General features: G+C 43.6%; 1 protein-coding gene across 3 annotated transcripts; it reads right to left on the bottom strand.

The window, feature by feature from the left end:
• Positions 1 to 22,851: 22,851 nt before the first annotated feature.
• hlx1 (H2.0-like homeo box 1 (Drosophila)) lies at positions 22,852 to 26,885 on the bottom strand. 3 transcript variants are annotated; one of them, XM_071537237.1, is made up of 4 exons: positions 26,322 to 26,885; positions 25,445 to 25,627; positions 25,124 to 25,308; positions 22,852 to 23,843 (listed from the first exon to the last, which is right to left on the bottom strand). In XM_071537237.1, exons 1-4 carry the CDS (start codon positions 26,761 to 26,763, stop codon positions 23,496 to 23,498), a joined length of 1,158 nt encoding a protein of 385 aa, XP_071393338.1. In that variant the 5' UTR covers positions 26,764 to 26,885; the 3' UTR covers positions 22,852 to 23,495. The 3 variants fall into 3 exon arrangements, with proteins under 3 accessions (XP_071393338.1, XP_071393337.1, XP_071393339.1); XM_071537236.1 differs by having other exon boundaries at positions 25,448 to 25,627; XM_071537238.1 differs by lacking the exon at positions 25,445 to 25,627.

Raw genomic sequence — 26,885 nt, 5'->3', positions numbered from 1 at the left:
ATCGCCGGCGCACCACTAGAGGCCATCATGTCACAGGCCAGCAGCAGCATTTTGGGGCGGGGGGGGGAACTTCCAAGTCGTTTGAGTTTTTCCACCCCAAATTCTCTTTCACATCTTTATGTGACCTTGACATGGAGGAAAGGATCAGATTTTGTTGCCTGCTCAAAAGACATCCCAGAAGCTGTTTTTTTTTTTTCATCATCTTTTTCTTATGTTTTTATGACATCGACATAAAAAATGACTCTTCCTTCAGAATAAAAAAACAAAAAAACAGTTCAGACAACTTCATGGATGGCGAGATTTATGTATTTCTGTGTCGGGAGCGTTTTCCAGGCGAGCGGCGCTGCAGTCGGGAGAGGCGGGAGCCGCTCCGCAGCCTCCTCGGAGTAATGGGTCATCACTAATCGATTTGTCCCGCCTGTTTAAGCTCGAGTGAGATATCCCTGTCCCTCTGTCAAATGCCTCAGTGCACGCAAATTTCTCACTGGCTGGAAAACACTTTCTCTCTCCCTGCTACTGCACTTGATTCAATCATCGTCAATCAGGACCATATGGTGTTTCTTGCCTGCCCAGCCCCCTATACCCCCCCTTCCCTCCACTACCACCACTGTATTCAGTGCCACACACACTCTCTCTCTGCCCTCTGTGTTTTTTTTCTCTCGCCTAGTTTACAAATTAGAGCAGCTGAGGTTTACGGCTACTTCAGTCGGGCCAGCGCTGCCAGTGAAAGCCCGGCCCGGGCTGGTTACTTTCTGAATGGGCCATTTATGAGCCGGAGACACAAGCTGGTCCAGCCCAATTTTTCTGATTGAGTGTTTCAACACATCATATAGGGAAACAGCTGTACTACAAATTAGCGTGTTCCCTGTGACGTTGACAAATGTGCTGCTGGGACTCAGTAAAAAAGCCCAACAGTTTCCATAGCGCTCTGTTCTGGCCCGCCTCCCCCCACACCTAGCCACTCCACACACACACACACACACACACAAGTGTGAACGCACACACTCACGCTTTTGATAAGTGCCTTGAAAGTTATTACAGTAATAATCCACAGCATTTCATTTTCAAATGTCCTTTTGCTTCTCAGTATTGCTTCTCGCTGTATCTGGTAAGTCTTTCTGGGAAAAATCTGCCAGTGCACAGGATGTGATGCGTTTATATTTCTGGCAGCAGAAACGGCGGTTTGTTTGGAATAAATAGAAGAAGAACTGGGTAGTTAGCATGAGCAGCGATAGCCACCATGGCTGAACAGACAGAGAAAAGAAACTCAAACTTCATCAGCAGAAACTTCAAGGAAAGAGACGTCACAGTACTGGACACACTGTTTGATTGACAGGTGATCTGTGGGAAGTGAAGCGCAGAAACACCACAGCGATGGGCGCTTAGCAACAAAGATGGAGACAAAATAAAAATATAAAAAAACGAGGAACTGGAGGATTTCCACTTTAAATATTACAAATAATTGTAATCATATGGCGGCACTACAGCCCTGGATAGTAGAAGCAATGAGGAGAAAATATGCTTCAATCCAGCTGACACAGAAATCATGTTTTTATACAATTTTTTGTTTGTGTGCAGCAAGACTCATCAAACTGTATTTGGTTGTGAGTATGCCAGATCTCTCGTGTCAGGGAATTGAAGCGCTGCAGTCTAAGCAATGTGTGGTTTGAGTGAGAGTGATTGTACCAACGAGCTCACTAGGTATTTTGCAACTTAAACTAAAAAAGTTCAGTTGTAGAGAAGTGAAAGCAGTTTTGGGGTTGAACTGCTGGAGTCGGCAGCTGGAAGGCAACGTGTTCCAAGGTTCATGTAACAGGAAAATAAAAAACGGCACTTCCCCATTTTTACACTAAATGTAATTTCACGCCAAATGAAAAATCAATGTCCACTATGTAAGGCCACATCTGCAATATGCTCAGATGCTGATAATGACATGCTTCTCTCTAATTGTTTTGATGCTCACTGACCTCCTGTGTCAATGTTAAGCAGGATCAGTAACGGTCATTTAACTGCGGTGACCAGTAACTCATAATTTCTCCAGAAAACTATATTGATACCGCAGCATCTTTAGTTCCTCTTTCTGATAATGACACATTGTCACTGTTTCCTGTTTTATTATCATCAACATTGCAGGCTGTCTCATCTCTACATATTCTCATTTCATGATAAGATCCTGGTACATATAGTAAAAAAGTTTAAAAAGTCATGCTGATCCCCAAACACGTACTGGCTTAAATGGAGATCATTTTGCTGTGATCATGACCGGTTCGATTTCAAGGATAAGCCTGATGTTGCCATGGCGGCCAACTGCAAAACGCGGGTCTTCCGACCAAAAAGCGAAGCTAATGATAAACAGAGGCTAGACCACATGCTAAGTTTGAAGAGGAGAGTGGCAGGGTGTTCTTGACATTTCCAGTTTACCCCGAGTCCGGGTCTGTGATGTGCAGCCAGCCTGCTCTTCTGCTGGGAAACACCGCCAGGCTCGCGCGCGACCAGGAAAGAGGCCCGGTGTTATTCTTTCTGCCCTGCGGAGTGGCAGAGACGAGTTAAATGTCGAGCCGTAAATGTGACCCTGTGTAGGTTATTGGCGGAGCATCAATAGAGCGAATCTAGCGTGTGCCAGGAGGCCGAGCCCCTTTCACCACACAACTCCTCATACATCTGACTCCTCACATCGTTTTGGCCTTTCCTCCTCGTGATCGCAGCACCTGAAATGTCTATTACACACAATCAAAATGCTGAAACGTCGCATTTCAGTGTTTCAGGCATTCATGGGAAGTGGTGAAAGAGGTGCAGAATAAAATAAAAACCCCTCAATTCAAAACTTTACTTAGGTATAATAGAGTGTTTTTGTTTGTTTTTTTAAGATTTATTTTTGGCATTTTATGCTTTATTTGAGAGATATAGTGAGAGAGAGACAGGAAGGTATGGGAGAGAGAGCAAGGGGAGGACATGCAGCAAAGGACCATGGGTCGGATTTGAACCCGGGTCGCTGCGGGAAGGCCTGAGCCAAATGGTATGCGCCCTACTCGGTGAGTAGGGCGCATACCATCATCATTATATTATATTCTCCAGAGAAACTGGTAACTGCAGATATTAGATGAATGTAAGGGGCCAAAGGATATTTGCGTCATGTATTAAAGTACAGTTCCCTAAATACAAAACACTTAAGTCAACCAATAATGTTTCAAAACTATATTTAAGTTTTGTACTTGAGAGATCTCGGTAACTTTCCACCCCTCATCATAGGAGTTATATTTATCTTTTGGCTTATATGAAATGTGCTGCACTATCAGTCAGCACATTTGCCTGACTTTGTAACCTCCTTCAGATTTTTAGGGTTTTATGTTGACACAACCGCCATGATCATCATGACTAGGCACATGGTGAGTGGGTTGTGTCCAATTTCTTTAGACCGAGTTGACAAACACTCGCAGGCTAGATTATACACTTTTCAAAGGAAGCAAGGCCTGGGAGCAATTTTAGCCAATGCAAAACCACATATTTCATTCACGTTTCTGCCAAGAGGGTAACACAATCTCACATCCCACTGGCAAAATTAACGTTTATGAGTGTTTTTAATGGGCTACCTCAGACCTGAGCTTTTTAAAATTATGCGTGTGCTACCAGAGCCTGTGAAATGATTTCAGAGCAATAAAGGAAACGTTATTTTCTACCACCTTCACTATGAATGAAAGCAGCTCCCTTCAACAAGTCATCTGAGTTATGGCAATGATGGAAAGCCCTCATTTTTGAACTTTTTGTAAATCAGCAGTTGGGTTTCTATAATTGAGTCATTTCAAAATATAGAAAAAGAAGAGAATTGCTGATGTACTAAACATTCATTCAAGGGATGTGATTGGACGAACTGTGCCTGTGCTTTTACAGTTGTTTGCACTATGGAAGTAAAATATAAAGAATTTAAAGATACACAGTAGTTATAAAACCAGGATGATGGAAAGGTGCCTATAAATCAGAATTAGAATCAAAATCAGATTAACTTTTATCACCAAGTACAGGACAGAACAGGAATTTGTCTTGGTGACATTGGTGCAGAGATGTATGGAAAGTTTCACAATACATACTGACACACATGGTGCAACAGAACGTGTGTCAGTACAAGACACTGAACATGTAACATTGAGTATTTTGTGACTGAAGATACTATATAGCTGAGCAATGCATACAATCAATATTAAAACTTGAAAAGGTAACTGATGGCAACACAGTTTGCAAGGGGTGGAGCAAAAAAAAAACCTTTCACAGTTTTGCCACAGTATGGGACCTTTAAAGATGCACAAGGCAAGATTTTTATGTAAAAATACGGCTGTCTTAAATCACAAAGTGGGGCTGCAGCAGAAAAAAAGCGTCCCATCCCCCCTAATTGAGACACTGTAGATTCGGCGTATTTTCCCAAATTCAATTCTGTCTTGTATCATTACTGGTGGTAAGTATTCTCAATTTGAATGAAAACTTCCGAGCAAAATATAAAACTTTCTCCTAGATGGCAGTGAGCGAGAGGAAGCTGCACTCACCAATGATGGCTGAACCTCTTCACCACCCCCCACCCCACCATCCAGTAACAAGAAGATATTTAGGTCTGAGGAAGACGCAGTTTACTGATGTTACATGAATTCTGAGTATTGAAGTCTTCAAAATTCAAATGCACTCACTGCCATTTAGGGCAGCCAATGTGCGAAGTTGGTAGCTTTAAGGTAGAGGAAACGGGTAAACCTTTTGAATTTGTTAAAACACCGCTGCAGAATACTCTATTTCCCTACTTTCAGCTGACCTTCACCATATTGGCTGTCATTATAACTTTCTGTAAAACAAGACACACAATTTTGATGACAAAAAAATGTGTTACATTTTCATGGTGTGCGCCTCTTTAAATGCATCTGCAACTCTGCTGCTGTTATCATGAAGACATCTTTATAAGGACATGGGATCTGGTTGGGCAGCTGTGTGTTTAGAAAGCTCCTGACCCCGGTGAGGTTGGCCACGGCCCCGTTTTAGGGGTTATAGCCAGAGAAGCCCTTGTAGTCGGGGAGATGAAATGTTGCGTCAACGTGAATGGATGTATGTGTTGCCGCAGCGCCCCGGCGAGAGAATCTGGGAGCCCTTTATCACCTTCCCGAGCTGTTGAGCAAAAATAATGCCCTCTCTGTTATCCTCATCACCGACGCAGCGAGCGAGTCTGAGGGGATATCCTGTTGGCGGACCGAACGCATTCATCCTGCTCGCGGCGGTTTTGGTGACACAAGATTTACAAAATGTTCCACCCGCCTCCACTTACCCCTTTACAATACTCTGTATATAGAGTAATGGGCCTTAGATCCTCTGTTATTTCAGAAAACATGGGATACTCAGGATGGTGCCAACTTGAGCTGAATGAAACCGGAAGACCAATGCCAGCAGGGTTGTTCTCATTGACAACCAGAATTTTGCAATATGGACGTATCAGTTTCGTAAAGAGGGCAAAACATTCTCAATGAGTTTACGGTAAATGTATTTATAACCTCTGTATAATGTATGTACACTTTGGGAAAATTGCCCAAAATTGCCAAACCTGTATACAAACACTTATTTTTAACAAATTGCTGAAAACCCCATATCTGTGTTTTCACTTCAATTAAAGGATAACATGTTCCCATATGGGCTGAGAAAATTCTTTGACCTCTTGGTCTTATGAAACCCTTTCAAAACCAGTGGAATAACATAAAAAAAATAGATTGTCATTAAGCTAAAAACAAAGCTGTTTTCAGCTTTCAGTTCCTGAAAAGTTGACATTTTGAACATATGAGGTTTTCACCCAACAGCAGCAATATACTTCAAGCAGCTATCTCTTTTTACAGTAACTATGGAGTAGTGTGACTTTGACTATATGACTGTTTTTGCCCTGTTATGTCATATTAAACACACTGTAGCCTTAAAGTGAAGTGAACAACCTACGTGTTTGAGTGTGAAGGGCAAGTTTATAAAGGAGATTACTCAACATCCAACTCAATGACTTAAGCAAAGGTTCAAAACCACTGTGAAACAATTCTGTGGGCTTGGTAAGGAGGAACCATTAAGTAGTTCAAGTAATTCAAAACATCCACTGACCATAATACACCGTGTGGTTTTCTGATTTCTGGAAAAGCAAAGTACTTAAAAACAATCCGATTTGAAAAATTTCGCCCTCCTCCTCCTCTCCTCCCTCCCTGTGGCAACGAACGCCGCCGTGGGACGAAAATACCTCGATAAACATTGAGCGCAAACTGGGATGTGCGTCTGAAATGTGCATGAGCCTTGACCCGCTATCACTTTTGTCCCTTTGTCTGACCTAAACCACGCTTTGCGGTGGAGCCCCTGTCATGCAGGCAAAAGCAATGACATTAACATCAGAAACCAGAGGAAGCCTGGTTACAGGCCACCCAGGTTTTCCAGGGGTCTGGAGAGCCAGGGAAAGTATATCTTGGACAAGTCACCGGACTACCCTTGCATTTCCTATTATTAATATTACGCAGGCGACCAACCCTGCTCCGTAAATCATACCTGTGGTTTCGGAAGGGCCGGTGGGTTTCTCCCTCTTCCCTCCAAATCCACCGCTCTCCCTCATTGTCTCTGTCTCTCCCTGTCTGTCTCTATGTTTCTGTCTATCCGTCTAGCTACCTAGGAGACGATGCTTGTCACTTTTCCTACAACGCACTCGTATAATATAATATAATCCTCGGGGCTGACTGACATAGAAGCGCAATTGCGATTCAGGTATTTGACATTCGCGTTGAAGACGGCGCGTGAACTTAGAAAGCTTCTGGACGAGCCGAGAGTGCTCGAGCGCCTTTTATCTTTTCCTTCTGCATCGTCTTGTTTTTGGCACGTTTGTGTTATTGCAGCGTCGGAGCTACTTAAGGAAAGGAAAGGAGAGGAAACTGTGGTGAGAAGCGGCTCCTCGTTTCACCCTTTGCCCCTGATGTTAAGCAGAGACACGGAGGGTATTACCTCCTCAACACAGTAGTGGGGAAGGCAGTGAGGCTGCTAGAGATGGGGTCCAGCCTCAACATTATTGCCTTTTTTTTTTACACAGCGGACGTTTTCTTAGAGAGCAAAGGTCAGGAATGGAAAAAAAGACAAAGCTTTAACATTAAAAATCAACATCAATTCTTCTCTTCTCAGCTTTCATTCCTTTGATTCCTTTTGATTCATGCTTGCAACAGACTTTTTTTTTTTTTTTTTTGCCCTTTTACAGTTCAGGACTGCAGCCAAGCGCAGAATATATGAGTCTGTCAGTGTAAAAATAAAGTTGATTGAGACAGATATTTGATGTACTAATTAAAGTGGAGTGGTTAGCTATCAATATATATACACAACCATGCAGTGTGCCAAAAAAAACAGAAAAACTGTATTCCCTCAAAATCCTTTCCCCCATTGTGGGTACTCCTGTCTCAAAATAGAGACTTTTATTCAGACAACTTTAAACAGTAGCTTGGCCCACAAATGACTAAAATGACTAATCCTCCTCCAGACCTAGATGGATCTGTATTTTTTTAATCCCCTATTTTAAGGCGTCGCCAAGCCATCCACCATTTACAGAAGTATGTTGAGCAGAAACCACAAAGGGACTATCAGGTACATCTTTTGTTTAACACAGTAAGCCCATTCATTCCTCTTTTTGTTATTGTATGTGGCTTAATCCCATTTGCAAAAATTTGATTTTTATCTCCCCGGTGTGTTCGCTCGTGGAGAAACTGCCTGCGAAACCTCAAGTGATTGCTGAAGTCATTCATTTTTGCATTTTCTGGCACGCTCTCAGCGAGGATGTGGCAGCTCCCGCTGTGACGCATTAACTTGAGTGTAGTTTATTAGCACACAACCGTACGGGATAGTGAGGGAAAAAGTATAGAGCCGGGAAGAAACGTGGAACCTGAGAGGGAGCTTATACAAGGATCTCGTTCAAGATGATGGAAAAAGGGCAATTAGTTGTGCAGAAAAGTCCAATTTAAAAGAAAAGCAGTAAAAAACAATAGGAGGTTATCACTTTTTTTTTTTTCACATTTTTACAAACTCAGTATCTTTCACTTAGTAAGCCACCGATCAAACAGCACATGTTTGAATGCTCCGAAGCCTCAGCTTGTAGACAGCTGGCCTCATAAAGATGAACCTACTTGGAATGTGCCAGTAAAGCGGAGCAGTGGAGAGTCTCTGTGTGAATGTGTTTAGATTCAGTGTCATCTAAGTGCATTAGGCAGAATGTAAACACGCCCGAGCAGACATTTACTGAAACCAGTCAACATACTTGTGGAGCAAACAGTCGAGCGAGTCGAGCCCCGTGCAAATCGTGAATCCGTCCGTCCCATCCGTATTGATTTAGACTTTGGGGGACTCTGGGGTGAATGGGAGTGGATGGGAGTGGATGGGAAGGGGGCGGGAGCACAAGACATCATCTCCCACTGCAGACAGACAGCTCGAGGAATTTCTAAACAAAAAGACATGGCGACATCCATCATATCAAAACCGTTTTAGGTTTTATTCGGGCCTCTGGTATCTCTCATCTCTTTCGGGACATGACAGTAATTATAGCCATCAAGGTGCTCGTCTGGAGCCGTCGGCCAAGAGCGCGGAGACTGCTTCTCCTCAGCTGGTCGCCGCCGCTCCGTTTGTTTTAACAGCCAGGGCCTGAAGTATGTAATGGCAGATAATCGCAGACAGGGCAGATTTATTCCGAGTTGTCGCCCCGGTCTAATCCATACATCAACTTAACTGTTACTAGGGAGAATAATCTTATAAACAAGGTAAAGTATTACCCAGAGGAGGGAACATGCAGACAACTGTGGATCACTGAGGTGGTGGATTGGTCAAGAAGTGAGTTCTCATGCTCCAGTATCTGAAATGATGTCAGCGAATGGCGATGCACTCTAAATAAGTTCAGGTCAGCACCTTTATGGGTTCATTGCCTTTTTTTGTCTTAATAGGATAAACCTTATAGATGTATGTTAAGTTCTACATTGACCTTGGATTCTATAATTCACCCAGTTTGCATGGATGCCTTTTACACTACAATATACAGTATATCCAAGTCATTTAATTACCAAGTCATTTAATCTAGTAGTGAGTCTTAAATCTTATTTTTCTTTTAACACGTAAGAAAATCTGCCAATGTGGTGAGATCATTTTGCTTGTCTGCAATACAAATCAACTTGTTTCAAGACTTTATCTTGATGCTAATGATCTGCATTATATTTCAAGATATTGTCAAGACTTTATTTCTTCAGAAAATTCTTAAAACAGGCAGATTTCTTTCCCTCGTTTTAAGAAAAAAACATCATTTTAAGACTCAATTCTAGACCAAGTGACTTGTTCTGTTCAAATTGACATTTTGAAGTGTAGCTATCATTGTATAACCTTTATTTACCATGGGAAGGTTTGGTGAGCATGCATGGTAATTTTCAGCAGCAGTCAAGAGCTTCCCAATATGGCCACAGTGCTTTACTGGTGGCCACTGAGCCTCTCTGCTGGGCCGATTGGGGGTTAAGTGCCTTGCTCAAGGGCAACCTGGTGGCAGCTCTGCAGGGAGAGGGGAGCATTACTCATTCCCTTCTCCCTGCCAGACTCTCTGAGCCAGTCCAGGGCTTTGAACTGGCCACCGTCCAGTTCCATCCGTACTGATATAGTATGAAACAAAATTTACGGTTATTTTGTTTTATAGTTGAACGCAGGAGCTTCAGATTACCTATAGGCTGCATTTACCAACCGAGCCACAAAGGTTCTCCTGCAAAGTCAAAGTTTTCTCATGCAGAAGCAAAAAGGTCGGTTTGATTAGCGTCATGAAGCCTTTCTAACTCCATATTAAGATCAGCTAATCCTGCAGCACTTGCAAGACTTGCATCCTGCAAGACTTTATGATGATTAGATGAATGAAGGTTACATGAAAAGGTTTAAAAAAGCAAAAGCATGTTGTGAGCAGAACCATTCCAACGGAGAATCCTTTTGGAAACCTTTATTTTAAGGGAGGGGAAAGCATTTAGGTGATAAACGTTGCCATGTTGGTGCAGGAAACAGGACATAAAACAAGACACGATGACACTGAGGGATAACTATCTGCATATTTCCAATGCAACACCATCTTCTTGAGTCCGCTCCCCTATAGCCAGCCAAGCAGGGCTTTGGCAGCAGCTCTCCTCTACAATGTTCCATGAGTGGTGAACTGTGCTCCAGTTTCATGCTTGTTTGACAATGTTGTCACCCTTTTTCCTCTTAAATATGAAATACTAAACACAAGAATAAAAATTATAGCATTTTAACCGCCATTAAATGAAAAGACAAATTATTTCTCGGTGTAAAACGCCTTGATTGATTTGCAGCGCTCGTTACATTAGGTGTTACTCTATTAGGTTTCAGGGTATTATGTCTAATGATGTCAACTTTTTCCACATGTGAATGTACTCCGAGTGATTTAACAATTACACCACCGCATATTAATTCAAAGGGATATGGCGCTGCTAAATCAAGTATAAACTCTTTATAATGCTCCAATAAAACACGGGCCCGGGTAGAGAAAGGCCCCTCTGGAGAGAGCAATGTGCATAACATCAACAATCTGCTGCGGGATGTGAAATGAAGAAAGTGACCTCTCGTCCCGCTGCTCTTGCCCCGCTCCCATTCATCAGCTGCGAGGCTCCACTAAAAGCAGGCTTTACAGCCGGTTGGCGCTCGCACTCTAAAATATGTTCTACTAGATGGACACAAGTGTCGATGAGGTGGTATTTCTCAGGCCCCCTCGTCTGTCCCGTTATCGCAGGATGTGGAGTCGGGGAGAGCGGAGGGAGCGGCGCGGGGAGGGCCGGAGCCCTAAAGCATGATTTACTTGACCTCGCGGCGCTGGAAACCCACGGCCAGAGCCTCATTAATTCCCAGGGTCATTCCGCTCGGACATAAATTGGTTAAAAATCAGAACGCGTGGACGACTTCCAGACATACACAAAGAGTTATGAAATCTCTGGCCCTCCCTTGACTCTCCCCGTACCCACTCTTCCAAACCCGAGCATTTCCAAATCGCCGGGCGTAAATCACCCGGCGCTGTTCGGAGGAGTCGCCTAATCCTGATCGGAGGGAGGAGGCCGATGGAACGTTTTTGTGCTTATTAGGCAGCAAATATGGTGTTGTTTTATGTGATTATCAACTGTGAATGATTTTTCACTCCCATCCATTTTGGAGCCTTGGCCTGTCTTTTGTTTGGGAAAAAGGGGTCTGGAGGAACGGCAGGGCCGAGAGGGAAGCCCAATAAATTACACTAATGCACACATTTAAAGGGGCTCATATTCCCTCTGGCCTGTTATCAAGACTACTCCAGTGAGAATGTAAACTAGCCCTCGCTCTCCCCCTCCCCAGGCCCAATATTTAATGTTATCATCCTTTAAAACAACTTGGCTGTTTATGTTATCACAAATAAAGGGCAGATTATTTCAACTTTTTCTCACTATTTCATATTGGCTCGAGATTAGTCAGGCAAATAGTTGTCTAATGGTGCTGTGGGTCTCATTTATTCAAGAAGATAGACCCAGAATTGTCTAAACATTGTGAAGTCAGGGCTGGTGAATCACACCTTCAGTTTATAGAGGCCGACAGTGTGTGTGTGTGTGTGTGTGTGTGTGTGCGTGAGAGAGGAGGAGGGGGGGTTGCTCTACATAGGCCCACACAAGGAAAGCCGTGGAAAGGAAAACAAGCATAATCCTCGCTGATAAAAGCAGGATTGTTTCAGCGTTTATTTGGACACGCGGTGCCTGGCTGAGGTTAGACCCTAATGAGACAGCGGCCTGTCCAGGGTGGATTCATCACCGCCGGATTGGGGTTATCGGCCTCTGCCGTGCTCCACTACTTTTAATCAGGCTCCTCTCTGGTCACTCCCTATCAGCGGCAGTCCATCTCTGGAGCCGTCGCCATCCATCAGGAGCGCGCAGACAGGCCCGGGGAGCGCGGCTGCGGAGTGCATTAGTAAATTATGGCCCGGTGGTTTAGCTGCCGTGTCTGTCATGTCGCAGCACGTGAACACGGACACACACACACACACACACACACACTCATACTTGAGTCGTTTATTTATGGGTGCACCGAGAGAAATGAGACATTGTAGTAAAACCTGCAGTTTTGATAGAATACAGTCAAACATCAAGAATACATGCATAAATACACGCAAACTGTTACTGTCATGCTGTATGTGAACTAATGTCATGACTGTTGGCCCTCTCTTGTTGCACAAAGACAAATGCAAGCACTCCTGCACGCACACACACACACACACACACACACTTATCTTCTGTGCCCTGCGCTCACACAGTCATTAAGTATGTGTGTGGACTGTCTGATTAGTTTAAGTTTAAAGGTGATTTAGTGCTGTTGGTGTTAGTCACTAACATGACATGACCCCCCCTCCCACCTCATTACCCCCCTCACCCCTCCCCACTCCAAACAAGCACATTAGAGCCAAAACAGCTTATTCTAATAGTAATGTGTTGACATGATTGCGAAGCTTAAGGCATAAATTTCACCCTGGATTAAGAAAGTGCATGAATACATGAAGATATTTTTCTATCCTATCTTCGGTCAAGTAAAATACACAGCACTGGGAAACTGGCAGGGGACCTTAAATCGCTCATTGTTGATGTGTAGACCAGTTAAGTCAATAATCTCCATCTTGCCACAGTGATAAGTGATATTGCAGGAAGACTCTTTACCATTACTTCTCTCTGGCAGCTCCGGTTCGCTTATAGCTAAACCATTGGTGGGACCATGTGTTCATGGGTAATTGGCCTTGGGGGAGAAATACCGCGGGGTGTCAAGGCACAATGTGTGAAGATGGCAAATCCTATTTCGCTCAGTTTTACTTTTCATGCTCAGGAAAGACATTATCAGAGCGGCCTATACCCCTCACAGTGGTTCTCTGCAGAAGGTCTACGGCCTTTGTGTCGTCGAATGAGGAAACCAGGACCGTGAGAAACTGTTAATGAGTGCTGGTAGAACAAGAGAGCGCAGACACTTTGGTCCCTTACTCAACAGTTAGTAAACAGTGAAGGGAAGTCTGTCTCAACTTTACCAAAATGCTTTCCTGCCTAACCACAAGAGCAATGTGACGCACTAGATAATTATGAGATGTACTTAAAGATTATACATCCATGGCAAGTTCATGACACATACATGAATTTATTTATGCAAATGTATATATATACCTAAAATTGTTACATTACATAGTTCAAAATAAACCAGAATCAAAGCCATTAAATATTTTAAAAAATGGCCCTGCTCTTTCGTCACTTCATTGTATTCAAATCATCCAATAGGAAAGCTGGCTGCTTACTGACGAACATGTATGATGCTTGTTTGCATATTTACATGCAAATAAGTTTTATTTCTTCATAGCAGTATCTCTTCTGAACCACATGAAGGTGCCTATTATCTCCAGTCTGGACACAGGAAAGTTTTCCATTTATGCAACATATTTGGTATTAAATCCCCACTGTGTGAAACTGTAGCTAAATAATCTGCAACTTTCATCAATGCTTCTTTCTATAGGGCTATTAGAAAAATTTGTAAACAATTTATCATTTTTAGTGACTTGAATACAGAAGAACGATGGAGACAATAATTTGCAAAATCTGCAAAATTGACTTCAGCGAGTGAGTTAATCTACTAATCTGCTAATGAAAAAAAAAAAAAAAAAACACTTTTATGCTGCATTTTTTCCAAGAGACTTTCAGTTTCAAATCCATGTAATCATGATAAAATGTCAGTATTATGTGTAATGAAGCTGTTACAAATACTGATTGTTCATTTATGGGTATAATGATCATTAGCATAACATGTCATTAGCTAGCATTGTGCTAAATTCACACCTACATAAATACACATGCATAGTGACCAAATGTAAAGTCAGTGACCGGTTGGACAGGTCAAAAGGTGTCTAGGAAAAATCAGCCAAGCCCTTTTGGATCATGGAAAATCGACAATAAACCTGTTTCAGCTTTATAGATGACATAGCATCGCTCCCATTCCCCCAGACCATCCCAGAGGCGGTAATTACAGGCTGCGTAGCATGTGTCTGTAGGTCGTGTGGCCTGCGCTGCCGGCTGCCGAGGAGCCCTGCATCCCATCATAGGCCATAATGGAAGCCAGATGTCTGCTTGTCTGTTTAAGGCTCATAATCAATAGCCTCGCTCATAGCAGGCCTGACTCTCTCTCTCTCTCTCTCTGTCCGACAGCTTGTTATGAGAGGATCCTGTGAAGGAATGGCGTGTCTGTGGTGCAAACAAGTGGAAGTGTGTCAAGAGTGAGATTAACTAATTGGATTCCCTTTTGTTTGGGGGGGGGGGGGAATGTGGAGCCTGGGGCTGGGGCGGCGGGGTGCGAGGCGGCGAGGGGAAGCGATCCTTCCCCTGTAGCCTCAACAAGCTACATGACACTTCAGGCATGTTCCTCACACTCCCAGTCGTTTCTGGGATTCCGAGAGCGGCGGCGGAGGCGGGGTGGGGGAATTCCCATGAAATGAAAAAAAAAAAGAAACCCTCTGTCCAAATAAATAACCTGAAGTGGCACTCGAAGCGACGCAGCGCATCTCCATTTCCTGTGGCTGTTTCCTGTAGTCGGAGCGGATCGCTTCGTCTCTCAATCAGCCCCGGCTCGCGTTGGGGGAAAACATTATGAAGCCGATGCCTGTTTTTTTTTTGTTTTTTTTTTATATATATGTGAGGGGAAGCAGAGAGTATGTACGCGCCGTGGGGTTTCCTGCAGGAAGAGGCAGAGGTGTGGCGATTGGAGTGTGCAGGTCGTGACCTCCGGCTTGCAATGATCACCTGATGGATGTTGTGAGCCTGAGGTCAACCGTGTGTCAGAGCGGAGTGGGGAAGAGAGAAGAGAGGCTAGAGGGAAGTGGAGAGTTGGTCAATCGCGCGTTCTCAGTATGTTTCATACTACTGTATTCATGAAAACATGAAACTAAAGAGATTTAAAGTAGAAGTCTGTGAAATTTTCAAATGAATAAATGTCCATTTTTTTTGCTCTCTATCACCAACTGATACAACAGAATAGTGATTCAACCTATAGCCAGTTCATGAAAGCTTTTACATTGGCTGTTCTAAACACTCGGTGTCTGGTAGCTCTTTCCCGGGAAGAATCCTCTGCTGCACAGGAAGTGATGTGTTTTATCTTTCCGGTTTGTTTGAAATAAACAGAAGAAGAACTGGATAGTTAGCATGAGTAGTGATAGCCACCGTGGCTGAACAGACAAAGAAAAGAAACTCAAACAAAAAAAAAGACGTCACAGTAGTGGACACACTGTTTGATTGACGGCTGATCTAAGTGCAGCGCAGAAACCATTGAACCAACATTCTACATAAAACCACACTGGCTTTTATTATTGCATGTACAGTATGCAACCCAATATAAACTGCTGTCCTTGTAAATGTTCAGTGCAGAGACTGAGCAGAGCAGCGAGGCAGCCGGGAGGGGAGCAGGGGCAACCAGTTAAGTCTGGGGAGGAAGATCTGCAGAACATGCGCAGGGATCGTAATGATTTTCACTCAGATACCTTTTCTTTTTTTTTTCTAGAGAATGCCTCAGCGCTCTTTTCCACATCTGTCCGGTATGCACGCCCGGTATAAACTGCTGTCCTTGTAAATGTTCCCTGAAAGAGAGCGAGCAGACCGGTTCCTGATGAGGGCCGCTGGGAGAGGAGCGGCAGATCTGGGGTTCCGAGGCCCATGCTGCTCCGTCCGTCCGTCCGTCCGTCTGTCCCTCCGGAGTGGGAATAGCTCCGTCTCCGCTGATAAAGGCAGCTGGCTCTGGCGAACGCTCAGTAAAGTTTTATAGTCAGATATGCACAGATGATTAGGCCAGCTGTGCAGTGTCATATATTCCCAAACAAACCCCCTGCAGGAACTGAACTCTCACCCCTCGCACATATGGGTTACAGGGCTCACACTCGCACTCTCGTACATGCACTTAAATACGTGCAAACATTACACACACGCGTGCACGGACGCACAAAAAAAAAAACACACACAGGATCTCAGAAATCTCTGTTAAAGGCCATGAGGTGACATTATGTTTTAGAAATGACTTGGCCATAACCACACAGATGCAAATAAGGACAGCAATAATGATCTCTCACTCGCGTCTGAATCTGTCAACCAAATCAGTTAGAGGGAAGCGGGGAATAAAGGATGTGAAACCCCGCAGTGCTTTCTATAAATCGCCTGTTTACTCTCACTTGCGTGTCTCCTCACTGGTTGCTGTGGTGACGAGCATGTGTGTGTGGCGCCCGGCCCGGCCCGGCTCGACGTGTTTTCATCAAAGGTGCAACAGTCGGTCGGCTCTGTAGACCCCCCAACTCCCCCAACACCCCCCCCCCCCATCCCTGATTCTCTCAGCCCCGCTCTGTTTATTTTGGAACAAGCACAAGACAAACCCAAGTGACATCTTATTTATTTTCGCGCTCTTGCCCTCTCCTCCCCTTAACAAGCAAGAGTCGCGAAGAAGAATTCCTTCGTGATCCATCAGTATCGGTCTAAAGTGTGTTCTCAGGAGTGTTGACACCACACACACACACACACACACAAGTATATATAATGGAGTGTGACCGGGGTCTAATGCTACAACACAGAGTCAGATAATAAGGGCATTATCAGATAAGGGGGCATGAGTAATGAGCCAAGTGAAGCAGTTGATTGTGATTGGTCCCTAGGGTGGTCTAAATATTGGAGTCTTGTAGTTTAGACACCCGAGGAAACAAACCGGCATGACTTACATGTCGTTTTTCAATGTTGTTCAACAAAATGGAATTCAACTGATAAAAATTGACTTTTGCAAACATGTGCCATTATTTAACCTATTTTATTGCTTTCTTTGTTATTCTGTGTCTGTGTAGTAGGCTATGCTGCAGAACTTTTGTGTAAAATGCACTTTGGTTTTGCTTTTGCTTGGATTTCTGTTGCTGCCTTCCTGGAAACAGCTGACTTGAAAAATAGGTATTTCTCTCTATTTGACCCTGGTTGAATTAAAGAGAACCGAACATTATTTTGATGATAACATCTGAATCGATCAGGAGACAATATGTTTAGGAGACACCTCGATTATTGAAGGAGGAAGCAAAACTCCTGTTTGTCGTTGGACGCCAGCGTCAGGAGACATGTAAGTTCATCTCGCTATTCACTGAGTAGCGTTTCGTTTTAGCTGTTCTCCATAGAACTGCATCTGCGAGCCACGATAAGCGTAAAAAAGGGGAAATGAGGAAACCTCAGACTATACTCAGCACACTTAACATTTATCTTCAGAGAGGCCATGCAGGTAACCTCAATTGCATCATGTGTCATGTTCTGCCAGACGGCGCAACACAGTTTGTGCTGCAGTTAGAGTACAACCCCATTTCAAGTGTTCACATTTTGAAGGTTTGAAGTTGTCTCCAAACCTTAAAACCTACCCTCATGATGTGATATTCTGATCACTGAGAGAAATAAGAATTTCACACTCCTCGAGCCAGCAGTGAGGTTGAGTTCTGCAAGCAGCTCTCTCATTTGTGAGCATGTACCATAGCAATCTGATTCTTGGGCCTAATGTAGGGTTAGTTCCAAAGCCACAGGCAGTTTCAGAGAGCAGAGTGAAAATTTGCTGCTGATGACAGGTCCTGTGAAATGAAAGTGCTTTTTACATCCTCCCTTTTGTGTTTGCGTCTCAGCGGGGCAGGCAGAGCGCGGCCGTAATCCCCCTCCCAGCGTGTGCATCACTCAGTGAATTCAGCCTCTATGGAAACGGGCAGGCGGTCGGACCGCTGCCTGTTTCACAGTCCTAATTAATACCAAAACCTCTGCACCCTTCACAAATTACAGCATCCACCGCACGGGGTTGGCTCAAGAAAACGGTCTGCAGTCTGCAATAAAACGGTTCCTTCACGGCCACATTAAAAAACAGGGCGGTAGGTCAGAGGACTTTTAGCTTATAACTGATTGCCGTTGGCCATCAGCTCAGAGCGCAGAGGCAGTGTATTATTTGAGAAGGGCGGTGAAAGAGGGCTTAAGTAGTGCTGTCCAGGTGGCGCGCTCTCTGAGGGATTCTCCTGTGTGTGAGAGCCATCCAAGGACAACCGGGAGCTTCAGGGGGGAAGGGCTTCTGTCGGGGCGGGGAGGGAGGAACTGGCCGGGCCGCCGTACCCTGCTGGCTGCGGTCCGCCAGCCAGTGCAGCAGTAGGTAACTCTGGAGCCAAGGTGGAGTGAGAAAGGAAGGGAGGAAACTCAGAGAGAAACCATGAAAAATGTGGAGCATGAAAATGTCTCCCTTGGTTTATGGCAGCGCAGCCCGGCTTCCAAGAGAAACACATCTTTAAATTTAACTTGAGATGCCTCTTTTTTTTCTCTCTCCTTTTTTTTTTTTTCTTCCACTCCCAACTTGCTGGCAAGGGCTTGGTTTCGAAAAGCGAGGCCAAGACGCTTGGAAACTGCGACCATGTTAAAAAAGCACTCAATAATGTGGCTTTTTGGAAATGTGGCGACAGCTTCTGTACGAGGGGCTCAGCTTTCAGCGTTGGTGAACATGTTTGGTTCAGCCTGCAACTTGGGCAGCTGGAGAATATGCCTCGGTTCCAAGTGTTCACAAAACGATTGATTTGCATGGACATGAATAAAACGCTAATTTTTGAAACAAGGAAAGGGAAAAGTGAAAGCATATTGATACTATCTATGGACTTTGGCAGACTGTTTTAGTAATATCTCATAACAAACTCTCTGCTGGCACTGTGGTAGGTCAATGAGCAGTTCACTGTTTCAGCATAGTCAACAGTTCCTCCATAGCAACTTCAGAGACAGCGTCTTTTAATTCTATTCAGGGAAAAATGTCCCAACAGGGTTTGGAATAAAGGCCATAAATAAAGCACATGATACCGGTTATTCCACCGAATTGGATTAAAATGACGGGGATGGCTGGAAACACTTTTGGCATGCTGTCAAATTAAAGGTTTGTACCGTGTAATAATATTTTGCTAGTCTCAGGAGGAAGTCATCTCTCATACTGATGACTCAGGGCTCATTTAGGAAAGAGCATCCTAGCCAATCTCATAAATCAGTATATTTGATGGAACAAACAGATCCACCTCCATAGCATAGATGCACCCATCCAGGGCTACAATGACTGAATAAAATGCTCCATTGAGATGAACACATTTTCTGTGTTTTAAGTGTAGCCGGGCCCTAAAGCACCTGAGTCCAATGTAAATGAATGTGGTGGATGCCAAGAAGATTCATTTCTATCTGAGAGTTACAGCAATGTTCTTGGCAAATACATGAAATGGTGTATCATATCAAAAAACACATAAAAATGAATGATGGGATTTTGCAATCAAATGATAAAATATGTAATTATTGGAAAAATGATTCATTTCATGCTTTAACAAGGTTCCTTTAAAAGAGTAAAACAGAACCATCAAAAAACTAACCCCAATCTATTATCACCTTCATCATCATCATCATCAGTAGCAGCAGCAGCATTATCTTCATCATTATCAGCATCAGCATCTTCGTAATCAACTTCATTATCATCTTCTTCATCATTATCGCCATCATCATCATCCTCATCTTCATCTTCATCACCATCATCATCATCGTCATCATCATCATCATCATCATCCTCATCTTCATCACCATCATCATCATCATCTTCAGCATCTTCATCATCATCATCATTATCATCGTCATCATCATCCTCACCATCAGCATCATCATCTTCATCACTACCATCATCATCATCAGCAGCAGCAGTAGAACTATTGAACTGAACCTGTGTCTGTTTCCAGTGCCTAACAATGTGTTTGTGGGCTGCAGTTTCTCAGCCCGTTGATGAGTTATGATGCAGCTCGCCCCCCCCCCCCCCCCCCCCCCCCCCCCAGGCCGCTCGCGCTGATGCATTACAGCAATGGAGGAGAAATCTCCATCAGCCTATCAAACAAGTTCACAGATAATGCCTCAAAGCGCTGGAGACGTCACAGCTTTTAGTCCCGCTAATCCCTCAACCCCTGCAGACAGAACCCCCCACCCTCTGCTTTCACAGAGGTAATTTGTTTTACACAGTTACTTTTTCAAAGCGTTAAATATTGGCGAATCTGCAAGGCTGGTTTGTTTTATGGGTTACCCAGTCCCGGGTTGCCAAGAGGGACGTATAGGACAGCTTTTAATGGAGGCGGAAAGGCTGACATTAAATACGGGCCAGATGGACTTTCTCCTATCCTGGTCATAAAAGTTCTTAGGACAGTTCACAAATCAAGGCCTCTCAGTATTATGTTAAGCGTTTGGATTGTTATTGTTATTTTACATTTGCAAATACTAATGTAATTTACAGCTTTTCAAGGATAATTCGAGACTCAACCCACCCAGACATTTTATATGTGAGCCTTTAACAGTTAATATTGGGTTGATAAAGTGTCCAGGGCTTTTACTACGTTCCATGGAAACTGACTATCATAATTTCTGACAGGCAACTTTTCATCCAGCGTGAATTAAGACTCCAGATTAAGATGAGTGCCATCTACTTCATAACGGTCACAGGCCAGTCGTTTTATGAGAGGATATTCGGTCAGATGTGGCTGTGGGGTAAAATGTCTCCTATATGGAAAGGAAACAAAAGGCAGCAGGTAGTCGTATAGCAAAGGAGGTGGAGAATGAAAAGTGAAATTCAAGATGCGAGGCTAAAACGGAAAAACGGCAGCTCTCCTGGGGTCAGTCCTCTTTCCGGAGGAGAGGAAAGTGGACCCCATAGTAGAGAGGGAGCTTCTGGTGGTCCGGGCCCGGGTCACATGTGATGCTGCTGCTAACATGATGCTGAAATATCAAAAGGCCAGGACTTGATTCAGCCTCGCCACATTCAGCTAAATCGAGGTGTTGGAGATTTGTTTTTGTTTTTTTTCACTTTCAAATTGATTAACAGATCTCAGCACTGACAATATTTCATAGATAAATATTGTTTTTGAATACATTGTGAATCTGTGAAATGGTTGTTTTAGTTTACATCGGTTGTAAACAAAAGAACCAAAAATAGACCAAGCTTATTTCCCCCATCGAGCTCCACCAGGCTTATTTTTCCATCAGCAAATCTTTGATAGCCCAGGCATGCATCATATACAAAATCATGGAGTGAGAGGTTAATATACAAATATTATGAAGGGTAAATTTGAATTTTCTGGACATCAGGACTCCTCAATATATCCATTTACAAGCATAAACACACAGTATCCTGGCTCTAAACTCATATGTTAGAGCCAGGATAGGCTCTGTACTCAATGTTATGCCATGACTGGATTATGACTGGGTTTGGAAAAAAAAAGTAATAATTTTCTGGATAAGTGAGCAATTTTCTGTATTGAACAGGAGAACTGAAGTAGATACAATTTGGGTAGGATTTTAACATTAGACAAAATGACTAACAATTACTGTATGTTAACTTGCATGGACATAAAACTTTAGCTTTGTTAACACATTCTAAGTTTCAGTTTATATTTAGAAGGACTAAACAGCCAGTACACCGGCCTGAAGGATGACAGTGAGAATTTGGCATTGTTCAGTAAAAATAAGACATCATGGGTTATCCCAGATTTATGGGGGTCTATTAAAATATAATTATTCTCACAGACACAGATAGACTTAGTAGACACGTGTGTGTGTGTTGGGGGGGGTCTCATGACATCATGTCGTTAAACCTCCTTAAACAGGTTTAATTGTGCAGTAAATATATGGAATGGATGTATAACCTTGGTCTTTCAGCAATAATGTGAATTTCGTGATTAGGAAGTTATATTCCATCACTGAGTGTCAGCTGACGTCAGCCTACTCATGTTAGCCATCAGACTCATCAGACATAATCCTCCCTATACATTAACATAAGAGTGGGTCTGATGGGTCGGGGTGGGCTATCAAACCATGTGGCATTCAGCAGCCCAACTAAATGCCTTCGCAGAGAATGGCGAGGGAGGCACGAGGTCTATAAATGGAGGAGCTGTTTGATTGTATCTGTGCCTGGATACATAAAATATACCCATCCGGGTCGTCGCTGATATCTGGAGCCAGTAAATGTATACAAACTATAAATCCCCCTCTTCTCTCTCGCTCTCTGCGCTGCCAGAGCCGCGACATCCTCAGGAGAAATTTAGTACATTAACATGCTTAGGCCTTAAGATGTGTACATTTTCATTTATCAAGATCTTATGATTTAGTCGACGAACGATTTGGACTATAGTCTCATTGACCCTGTGATCTGCCTGGTTAAAAAAAAACATAAGGGTTTTCTTCAATTTTATTTTCTTTTTATTTTATTCTATGTATAATTTTGAGGAAGGAGCCATGGTAGAACTAAATAATTGTTAGGCCTACACAAAAGTAAAAATGAGTTTCCCGCACATGTATGCAAATGATGTGTGATTCAGGGAATATACTGTATTTTCGACAGTAGCCTATTGTCACTGTTTTCGTTTCCCACTCATATTTATTTTGTTGCACACTTCAGCAAACTTGGTTGGGTTGCGTCAGTTGCATGTGTGGACCTGTCACCGCATTATTACAAATTTCCTTTTAATAGGCAGTGCTCTTCAGTAGGACCAATTGCATCGCTTAAAAATGCAAGTTGTGCAACTTCTCTTTGAATTCCTGTTAAATTTGAGGCAGGATGACACATCTTTTACCCTAACTGACAATTAAATTTACTGGAAATAACGGAAATAAATAATAATGGATGATGATGATGATACAAATAATAATAATAATAATAATAATTAATGCAATGTGAATTGATTCAATTGTAATCCATTTTTCAAAGTAAGAAACATTTTATTTACAATATTTTCAGTGCAAATTATTATTAACAAAATAGCACAACTATCTATCCGGACAAAATACATGAACACTGTGTGATGTTCTGAGATTTCATAACGTGGAACAAGTGGTTCATAACCTAATAATAAAATTCACAAACGCATATTTCCTTGAGATAAGGAAGAAATCATGCACACAAAAGCTCTTGAGAGGAAAACGACAAGGAGTCAGTGGAAGCGGCCTGTCGTGGGCGTCAAACTGTTAGTCTAAATTTGAACTTGTAGTTTTTATCTTTATAATGGAGGGAAAAAATCAAGCAAACAGTTTACTTGGAAGCCATATGTAAGACATTTCACATCAAGGGAGCAGTCAGGACCAATGCTAATAGTTTGGTGACCCGTGTCTATAAGAATTTATCACATTGACTAAATGATAATATTTTGTTTATAGTGAGTCATTGCTCCACTTGTTCCCTGAAATGCAGCCGATATAAACGGATTTGAAAGTTTTTGGTGGCAAGTGATAGTCTATTAGCTGCACCATACCTTAGTGAACTGACGCCCATGTTAAAGCCACTCCAGATGCGTTTCAACACCACTGTCATTCTTCTATCAAAAGAGTAAAACACGGTCAAAAAAATATTGTTCATAAACTAAGGCGACACCGGCTGCTACAGTCCGTTCATATTAATATCTGTGATGCCGCTGTGTCTGTAACCGCCCCGACTGTCGCCGTCGCCGCTGCCGCCGCCGCCGTCGTCTCCGTGCTGCTGCCGGGGCCGGTCCCGCTCATGATGACGCTGGTCTTGTTGTGCTCAGAAACGTCCAAATGTCCAGAGTTTTCCTCCTGCCCCTCGTCGGACTCTGACTCGCTGCCCGCCTCGCTCTCGCACTCCGACTCGTCCGCCTCTTTGGGCTCGCGGGCGTCCAACACAGACTTGTCCGGCTGCTCCTTCTCCTTGTCTTTCTGCGCCTGGGCCTCCTTGGAGTGTCTCCACTTCATGCGCCTGTTCTGGAACCACACTTTCACCTGCAGACACAGCACGTGCACGGTTATGTGGGGCTGACATGCAGTCATTATTAGGCTACTACATGACATTAAAAACACTACCCAAAAGTAGTCCCTATTTAATAGGCTATCATTCACCACCAGATCCTCTAAACTCTCTATTTATTGCTATTCATTTCTATATTGAATAGCCTACATTTCTGTCCACAAGTTGAGCAATGCCTGATAACTGACAAGAAAGGCCTATTATTTGGTCAATGTGATACATTATTTGACGTAGCTTAATGCTAGGTCGCCGTCGTTTTTTCAGGGCTATGGCTTCCAATGAAATGTCTTGGGTGTTTTTCTTGCTCTTTTCTCACACCAAACGTTTATTATTTCGAGAGGAAGTGCTATAAGATGTTGGCATTGCTGTGCTGCTTTGCACCTGGAGTGTAGGCCTATATTAGCATATTGCTGCTATTATATTACAGTAGCTATGTATATATTAAAATACAAAAGAACAATTAAAGAATTTTAGTTTTTTATTCCTCCACCAACAAATGTAGGCTAGTTATCTGCCGTTGGTTTTGACGTGTTGCTAGGTTATGTCTGTGACGTCTTTGTAATTGAAGCAATGTAACCTATGACGGAATGTAAGCAAGGCGGACTGATATTTTACAGTGAGGTGTTGCTAGGTCACGAGTGCCGTTGTGGTGAGATTCGGCACTCCAGTGGAACGCCTCTTGGCCAATCATATTGCTCGATCTGAACTAATGTTGTATGATGTAGGCTAGGCTACCTCAGTAGGCTAGTAAAAGGCGGGGTCAGGAGTTCAGAATATTTACTTAATTCGGTTTAAGTTTTTTTTTTTTTTTTTTTTTAATCTTATAGCCTATTTAACCCAATGCACAAATTACTTCTAAAATGCAAGTTGCAAAATGTGGCTTATTTGTTTTATGAAAATCAATTACAAAGCTAATGGGGGAAAAAAATAGCCTAGCTCCTGCAGGCCCACGCTGCAACTTGTGTGTTTGTTTTCAGGTTGGGTCTGCTTGGCCTAGACATAAGGAAACGGGCCTATGAGCATGCAATAGGGTTTATATTGCACAATGTATTACCGGGTGTGTCTCAACAACATGTGGACACATTTCACTGTCACTGTACTGTCACATCTTTTTATTGGGCTGCAACAAAAAAAAAAGAACAACCTACACAACTCCTTTTTATTTTGATTGCAGCAGGGCTGGGCCTACTCATTACACCCAGTATATAAACCAACAGGTACGCCTAACTGCATCGAGGTCAGCATTGCATCTCACCTGAGCGTCTGTCAGCCCGAGCATTGCAGCCAGCTGTTTTCTGTCAGGCTTGGTGACATACTTCTGTATTTCGAACCTCTTCTCCAGTCCTTTTCTCTGCAGGTTTGAAAACACCGCCCTCGACCATGACCTTTTCCTCTTATACGTCTGTGGCATGGTGTCTTTTGTGAGGACAGCGTATGGACCTGCGTATACAAAGAGGGGAAACAGGGGGTAAAATGAAAGGGTCCAGTCATCAGAGGAGAAGTCAGCGCTGGAGGCACCACAGACAGCCACAACAGGCCAATTCCCTGTGTGTGTATTGCTCCTATATGTGATGACTACCTGGGAAGGTGTCCTGAAACTGATGCTGGCCTGAATTCCTGCCGCTGCTGCCTAGTGAACTCATCATGGCGGACGCGTCGCTCATCCCGGGCTCTATGGAGGAGAAGTACTGGCTGGCCGGAGGCTGAACGGGGACGTGGATCCCTGACTGACGGTTCGAGCTAACGATGGACGTGAGATCTGTTACAGAGCGAGAGATGGGCTTCAGTAAGGAGAGAAGTATCGCACAGGCAACCTGCATTCAGTGAAGACTCTCAAACTATCAAAGACTAGTTCTCTTTCTATTTCTCCACTGTTTCTCTTTGGTGCGGCGGGGTGGTCTAGTGGTTAGAGAGGCTATCCCTCAATGGGACGATCCCGAGTTCAAGCCCCCCTGCTGAAGTGTCCTTGAGCAACACACTGAACCCCTACCAGCTGCAGGGCTGCTGTTCTGTGTCTGAGCCTGACCTCTGACCTCCCTGTGGAGGGGGGCAACAGAAAAGAGGATTTCCCTATGAAGTGCATACTATTTACACTGTTGCACTCTTGCTCTGTGAACAAGTCTTCCAGTGTTATAAATTGGCCCATGTAACTGACTTTGCACATGTGCAACTTTAAAGTTATTAGACGCCTCTGCTTTGTTGCTTTCAATTTCTAAAAGTTGAACTTGATGTTGCCTGCATATCATGTATGTATGTATATCCTTAAAAATAAAAAATATATATCAGAACTTGTGTTGCCTTGTGTTTTTGTTACTTGGATAATGCTAAAATCAATACAGCAACTTTAAAGACATTAAACACATCTTCCTTTATTTCTCTCTTTGGCTGATATATCACAGGGTGGTTTGCTAAGCCAAATGCCAAATATCTTTATTATTTTATATTCTGCTCACCTCTTAATGACGACGTTTCTTTGTGTTTTTGATCAAAGTCTGTCGACAATATCCGATCAATTCCGAATTTGAGGTCTTTGCTTGAGGGCGGCGGAGCTTGCTGGGAGTTAAACGTCGTTCTGGACACCGAAGTCAGCTGTAGTCCGTGTCTGTGGTACGGAGACGCCGCAGTCACTCTCGCACCGAACACCGACGGCTCCGGCGCAACGGGAGAAGGGCGCAGCGGGGAGCTGCCGGAGTGCCCCTGAGCAGCGCGGTGGTGTCCCATATGCACCATGAGGGCCGACGATCCCGGGATGTTCTCCGCATCTCCAGCCTGCAAAATGTCCGCGATGCAGAACGACGGCTTCTTCATGGTATCCACGGCAAAACCCCCCGCGCAGTACGCGGACCAAAGGCTAAAATTTGATGCGTAAAACGGATTGAGCCCGGCCGTGTACATCCTGGAGCCTTTACTGCGCCTTATTGCTGGTGAAAAACGACGAGAGGGTGAAAGGGGACAGGCATGTATGAGGCAGGAATAGTGTTTTAGGGGGAGATGAGCGTCCTCTGTGTGTAAGTGCC

This window comes from Centroberyx affinis, unplaced genomic scaffold (genome assembly GCF_046629955.1).
Source record: "Centroberyx affinis isolate AG114_WGS23_722 - 3 ecotype Tasmania unplaced genomic scaffold, CSIRO-AGI_Caff_v1 ptg002997l_1, whole genome shotgun sequence".
Classification (NCBI taxonomy): domain Eukaryota; kingdom Metazoa; phylum Chordata; class Actinopteri; order Beryciformes; family Berycidae; genus Centroberyx; species Centroberyx affinis.
The sequence above is the reverse complement of the archived record's forward strand: the minus strand, read 5'-3'. Positions and strand labels throughout refer to the sequence as shown.